Consider the following 7,113-nt stretch of genomic DNA (forward strand, 5'->3'; position numbering starts at 1 on the left):
TTTCACCAGTGCGAGCCTCAATTTCCCTACCTAGAACATGGCAGATGTACCCAAGAGTGTACTACGTACATCCCTGTAAGATCCCTTGTAGCTTATACTTCTTTTTTAAGATATAAAGGAGGTGAGATGAAGAAAGGAATGAAGGTTTATCAAGGCCCTAGGATGTCAGACCTAAGCATTGTGTAAACTGTTATCTTGCACTTTCCTCAGATCCCACAGATGAGCTAGAAGGAACCATGGGATGTTGTCAGCTAGACAGATGCTGAAATGGCTCAGAGAGACACAACATGTTTACTGTAGTAAAACCAGGATACAGTGGCCCCCCAGGATCTAAGCGTTAGGTCTGTCTGATCCTGAGCATGCATGCACTCTGTCTCTTGCCCCATGATGTCTGGAGGCAGATCCAACCTGCATCCACTCCAGTCACCTCGCACCACTATCTCTGTAAGCAGCTGCAAGACCTGCTTCATCCCTGTCTCTACGATTAAGTCATTAGGGGGAGCATCACAAAGCTTCCACCTGTCAAGCACACAGGATGTCACTCCAAACAAGGCCATTAACAACACATTCTCACTTGGCAACAGTCCTAAAAGGAGCAGGATATTAACTACTGTGAGCACCATTTCCATGACTGCCCCAGAGACTGACGAAAATCAATTGCCTAGTAAAGTTGGATCTTTAACAAAAGGTCAAAGACTCTACTGGAAACCACAGGTGGGTACTTGAAAGTGGTTACTGAGGCAGGATGCTGCACACCAGCAGGGGCCCTCCAATGGGCTCCTCTTTACTAATTTGCTCGGGTTTGACAAAACAATACTGTCTGTGATTTGGCTTCTCCTAAGTGTGTATTTGACAGCTCTGTGGGAGCACCCTCTTCCTATCTTTCAACTGCAAAGCAGTTACACTTGTTTTTTGTGTTTTTTTTTCAAAGTATCAACCCAATTCGGGGCCACAGTAGAGACCAAGTGGATAAGTAATGTGCATAGTCACTATTAAGATTCACCAATTATTATCATCTCCGAGAATTGAGAGCCCATTAATGGACAAGATGACGCCTCCTTACAAAAGGAACTTTTGAGGAGTAGTTATAACCACCAGATCTCTCATTTTTACACTCAATTTCCATTATGGAGGTGGCAATATAATAGAATAATCAGCTGAACAAATAGTATGTTTGTAAATTACATTGGGCAAGCTTGGTTCATTAGTCCTGCAAAATGCAAATCTGAAAGAAAGGCCAGTGCCAAGTGGCATTCTGAGTTTGAGAACGGCGTGGTGCTGCACAGACGACAGGTCCAACTGAGGCGTCTTTCATGCAGCTATGAGCACCTTCCACCCTGAGGAATTTCTACAGAAACAAGCTGGCTTAGCTTCTGCAGATTTGCCTCCATATGGGGAGAGTAGATAAGAAAGAGTAATAGAGGCGGTGCATACGGTGGTCATAGTATATTATGAACATGTATGGAAGTTCCATAATGAAAGCCCAACATGCAATTAACAGACATGAATGCAAAGCCCAATTCCTCCCTAACATAAAACTGCCACGAGAAGTACTGAAAGCTAATCACTCAGAGCCCCATACCCATACAGACCAGCCCGCCCCACCCTCTCCCTTCCCCTGTCACCCTCCTACTCCTGTTAATCTCTTGCTACACTTGTGTGATCCTTAAGTAAAAGGAATCTCCAGGGGTTGGGCATCTGGGTTTTACATCAGCCCTGGTTCTGTCTGTTTGCCATCCTCTTCAGGGGCAACAACTGTCACGGGCAGGCTGAGTGTCGCTCCAGAGCCCTGTAAATGCATTCACACACATGCACAGCATGCAGCGTCAGGACCGGGTGCTTTGCCGAAGCCTTGTGCACTCTCCTGCCCACCCACGTCAACCAGATCCACAACAGTTCCCAAAGGGACCTAGTTCTCTCCTTTCATCCGAATGTTCTCTCCTGGAAGATCTCTTGCATGTCATTTTTTTGGTGGTATATTTATATTCTATTATTTTGCAATCTAAAAAAGTTAGTATAGGCTGCCTTACACTTCTCTGGAAATATGTCCCTTCTGAGGGAGTGCTGGCACAGGCATGCCTTTCTTTGGGGGTGCGCAGAATGTCGTTGCCAGCCTTAGAACACATCAATCTGGGTCCAGGTCTCTTACTCTCTTTTCTCTGATCAAAATAAAGATGGATCCATCACGGGCAGCAGGATTAGGTCAGCAGTAAATTTCCAGTCCTCAGCTTCTATGGACGGGACACATCAATATATTTTGGTTTTCTCTGGAAATACCCTGACACAACAACTTTGCTGTCACACACAATTTGTTTAGCAGCTGCATCCCCGTGCAAACAGCATCTTCCACTTGGCTGGCAGGGAGGTGGTTTCTGGGGGAAATGTTTCCCATTTCTCTCTGTCATTTGCTGCGGCAGACATGGAATTTAAAGCAACATCGCAAAGTAGCAAACATGTGTCTCAGAGAATCACCCTAGGTTTCCAGCAAGTCCAGTGGAAGGGAGAGGTGTATTAATACGAGGCAGAAGGCAGAGAGGATATTTGAGGTCTGCACCCTTATCCCCACCCACACCCCACCATACACACACATGGACTGAGTAGCCTTCAGAGTCACAGTCTTCACATAGTCTTCATTTTCCTTCTCTCTGCCCCTGTAAGTGATCGAATGACTGTGAGAATAAGAGTCCAGGCCTGGAACAGAGTGACAATCAATAGTGATCAATAGGCCATATGACAGTGTGACCTGAGTGAGTGAAATGACGACAGCCTTTATGGCGGGAAGGAGGTTGCAGCACTTTCTGCCCCTGAACAGAATGCTTTTCTTGTTTGATTTTTTTGGGTGTGGATACTCAAAGGCAGGTTGTATTCAGCACTGGTACATAGAAATCATGGGTGCAGATCAGAATATCCAACCAGGGGTCAGGAAGAACTGGAAGATCACTGAACCCAAGCCATTCTCTTCTCCCCTCTGGGGATCAGTTTGCCCTTCCGCAGAGTGGGAATGAGGGGTCACCCCTTCCTCACATGACACACACACAGCTGTGAGTTTCATAGCCTGTACTGTTCTCACCTGGTAGAGCTCCCGTTCCTACCTCAAAGGGAACTTGCCAATATGTATGTTCCATTGCTCCATGTCTTCCCTTCAGGTCTATGCCTGAAGGGTGTAGTTTGCATTCCCTAGCTACTTATTGCTCTCCTCCTCCTCCTCCTCCTCCCAGGTCCTACCTTGTTGTCTACTCAATGATAGTGAAATAAACCTGGAGCCATGGGAACAAGCCACCCCCCCCCTTACAACTCTATGCTTTTGCATGTGCTGTTATCTCTGCCTGGTGCATCCTTCATCCTTTGCCAGGACCCCTGCTCAGGAGGACCAGACACTCTCTCCCCCTCTCCCTTGATTGCTATTTGTCCCTGCACCAACTCATACGAGTCTCTGTATTTGCTCCCCCCACATAGCCACAATCCCTGAAAATATGAGTTTGGGGCTTGTTCAGCTCTGTATCCTCTGAGGCAATCAAGGGACTTGTGGACAGGGATATGCTGCTTCTGAGAACGATGTCTGAGCCCTCCCCTCCAGGCACAATTCACTGGGTACTGCAGAGTCCTCTGTGCCCAGAAGGAAATGCATGGGAAGCATGCACAGTCAGTCTCTTCACCAAGTCGAGGGTCTTGTTGGTTCTAAAGGCGAGTCTGTGGGTGGTGAAGACTCAGAATCCCGGTCCTGGGGAAGGTTCTCTAGGAGGCCGAATAGCATGGTGCAGAGCTCAGGACAGGAGGCGCGTGAACCCTGGTGCTGCTCACACGAATGAGAGGTTACTACCAGGGAGCAGTCGGAGCGGAAAGAACAGCTGTACGAGCATCCAGGTACCTGAGTCCTTCCACATCTCTCGGTGGGAACTGCTCTGGCACAAGGAAGGTCTCCAGATTGCTTTCTCTGCCACATCTGTCTTTGGAACTCAAGTTTGAGCCCAGACTAAGATTATTTTCTTTAGCTGCTTCACTTCTTGTGAATGGAAACGTTGATGAAATAATTTTTTTTCCTCTTTGGGAATAGATATTTGTGAGAGAGGGGAAAGGGAAAAGAAATGAAGAGAGAAAGTGGGAGTTTGAGAGACCCACTCACTCCCTCACCCTAGATATATTGGGCCGTTGAGCAGGTAGGGCAGCGCAATGCCATTATTAAGATCATTCACATAAATGGGCTCATTTTCATATATAGTAAACCTTCTTTTGCACAGAGAGTCAGACCAAAGCTTTGTTCAGCTATAGAACTTGTATCCTACTCTTCACAGTGCGACGGAATATATTAAACCATGCCAGTTCTGTAACAGACACTCTTGTTGAAGCCAGCCACTTGGGTCCCTGATAGTTCAGAAGCAATTGTTGATCTTATTTTGCCAGACACATGCAAATCGCTTTCAGAAACATTCCTCTGCCCACAGGCATGTGGCAGAGTTGGTCAGCGTTATGTGGCTTTCTGCCATGTGACCGATCAGGATATCATTTGTACCCACCGCTTACCTGGAACCAGGGAAATGGAGACATCCCAGAGTAGCACAGAGGAGACACGACTTTGCCAGTGCCCTCCAAACCTGAGCCCCTATCTTCATATTTTCTGTGTGGCGGGAGATCCAGTGTGGTTCGAGGATGGTTGAAATAGCCTGCTTGCTCTTGCTGCTCTCAGTTCTGTTGACATAGAGCAAACAGGTCAGCAAAGCAAACAGGCGCCAGTACCTGGAACCTCAGCTTTGCACAGCATGAATGTACTGACTTGTGATAGTGCAAACCTAGGACAGTGAGAACTGTGATTCCATGGAAGCAGCCTTACCTGAGTATTTCAGGTAGCCACATACCAATCCCCGCTCTCCCCCAAATGCTCAGGGTTATAGAGAGTTAATACAGGTAAAGTAGTGAGTGCAGGCACATGCTGGCTACACAGGCCCATGTTCTGTTCGCAGTAAAGGGGCTGCAAGGCCTGAAGACAGATGGGACTGTGGTGTCTAAGTCCTAGGTTTGTAAGAACTCTGAGAGGGTTCCAGAGTCCAGCTACCTGTGGTTGGGTTCTTTCTATATGCTTTCCATCTGAGTTCAAATTCTTTCTATGTAATTCTCAGCTGTATAACCAGAACACATACTACTCTCTCTACAAAACAGATGACAACAGTGCCTGTCTCCTAGGGCTGTGCTGGAGGGGTCAGTGGAAGGGAGAGGTGGGATAGGAGATATAGTCAAAATACACATGAATATGTCACAATGAAAGCCATTATTATCATGATTAGTATATGTTAGTAAAACATGAAAACATCAGTAAATTTAACTCTTCAGAACACGTTGAACACTGCCAGCCAGGTACCATGTACACTCTGTATACAGTTGACATTCTCTGTTTCCTCTTGACCAAGTGTTTCAGAGCTGGAAGAATTAGGTGAGATACTAAATGTACCAATGTCATGCAAGGAGGTGTTGTAAAAACTGGAATTTTAAGAAAACATCCAAATATGTATTGGGGCGTCAACACAACTTCTATGGTGTCTTATTTATGGGGTGATTAGGAAGTAACGTTTAGCAGGCATTGGTTCAGGCCAATCCAACATTTGTCTCTAATATTTGCTGGAGACTGTTGAGAGCCACAGGTAATATACTCGAGCAGCTAGCAGGCTCTTCACCTACTACTTCCCTTGCTTTCCAGGTTATAGAAACCCCAATTACTTCTCTAGGGCTGAGCACAGCCAAGGCAGGTATCACTTACCACCGTCACCCCACTATTTGTGCCTAGGCTAGGCATCCCCATCCATAGCTTTCTGTTGCTCAGGATGGCTCTGAGGTAACCTGCTATGCCTCTCCATTCAGTCAACTTAAAGACCAGGTAGAAGTACTCTAGAAATAAGATAATCTACTTAGCCACTTTCCTTAAAACATCTACAAATGCTTCTTATAGACCTGGGAGATGGCTTAGTATGTAATAACACACGTGCAAACAGGAAAACTAAGCTCAGATCTTCAGTACCCATGTTTAAAAGAAACCCCAAAACAAAACCCCACTCAGCCTGGTCACAAGCACCTGTAGTGAGCACAATCTTCAGGACTAGGGGACCCAGCCTTGAAGGAATACGATAGAGAATGATAGGGGAGAGTACCCAATGTCCTCCTCTGACCTCTGCAGACATATGTTGTACACACAGGACATTCAAAGGAAGGAGGGAGGAAGGGAGGGAACGAGAGGAGGGAAGAAGGGAGGGAGGAAGGGTGGGAAGGAAAAAAAAGCACTTGTCAGACAGTTTATGACCAGATGTGAGGTGGGCATTTACACATTTGAGTCCTACCTAGACTGTGGCCTTGTGGTCCTGTGGTCCTGTGGTCCTGTGGTCCTGTGGTCCTGTGGTCCTGTGGTCCTGTGGTCCTGTGGTGCTGATTCCCACCTGCAGATAGTGGCAAAGAGCACCAAGCTGAGGAAAGATGATACACTGTGCAAAGCTAAGGTAGGATGTGAATACTGGAAGCGTAGTGAAGCAAGAATCAAATCTAAAATCAAATCACAAATTATACTCACCAAACAATGTCAGCAAATCAACCTGCAACTCTTTAAAGGGCAGAGGCTGGGAGAGCTGGGAAGGTAGTGAGGAACCTCAGAGGAAGGGGCAATATGTGACACTTCAGGGTGGGACAGAGAAAGCATTTGCTGTTCTCTGCCATTGCATATTTCTCCAGAACTGTCTTATCTGTAAAGTAGACACCATTCATTGACATCTGCTCTTTAGGTTGTCTCCAGGTTTGAATGTTTAAAATATGAGACCCTTCACCTACTTCTGAATACAAGTTGGAGACGTCTCCCAGCCTGTCACCTCTCTGTGTCTGCTGGAGTAGCCAGGCTGCAGTTGTAGAGAAGGGGTAGGGGGACATCTTGGGAAGACAGTGGTCCGTTCCCTCATATTCCCTGTGCCCACAGCTCAGCAGCATGTGCTCTACTGCAGACCAACCTGCTCTATTACAGTCGCCATTAACTCAAGCACAAGTCACTGTCTCCCTAACATCCCCAAAGGATGCAGTTGACCTGAACTTTGACACAATTGATTAGCATAGTTAATCTTTGGTAAACAAGCAGAAAATTGAGTT

The 7,113-nt window shown here is 46.5% G+C and overlaps 1 protein-coding gene across 2 annotated transcripts in view; it reads right to left on the minus strand.

Moving 5' to 3' along the window:
- Nucleotides 1-4,758, minus strand: part of C8b (complement C8 beta chain) — a 43,726-nt gene extending 38,968 nt beyond the window's left edge. Inside the window, exon 1 of one of the 2 annotated variants that reach the window (XM_085839128.1) lies at nt 4,522-4,758. In XM_085839128.1, coding sequence (XP_085695254.1) covers nt 4,522-4,610 — 89 coding nt within the window. In that variant the 5' untranslated portion in view covers nt 4,611-4,758. The remainder of the gene's footprint in view (nt 1-4,521) is intronic. The other variant, XM_029476215.2, reaches the window with a different exon arrangement.
- Between the last annotated feature and the right edge of the window lie 2,355 nt (nt 4,759-7,113).

Source organism: Mus caroli, unplaced genomic scaffold, assembly GCF_978045245.1.
Source record: "Mus caroli unplaced genomic scaffold, Mus_caroli_1 scaffold_6, whole genome shotgun sequence".
Taxonomy (NCBI): Eukaryota; Metazoa; Chordata; class Mammalia; order Rodentia; family Muridae; genus Mus; species Mus caroli.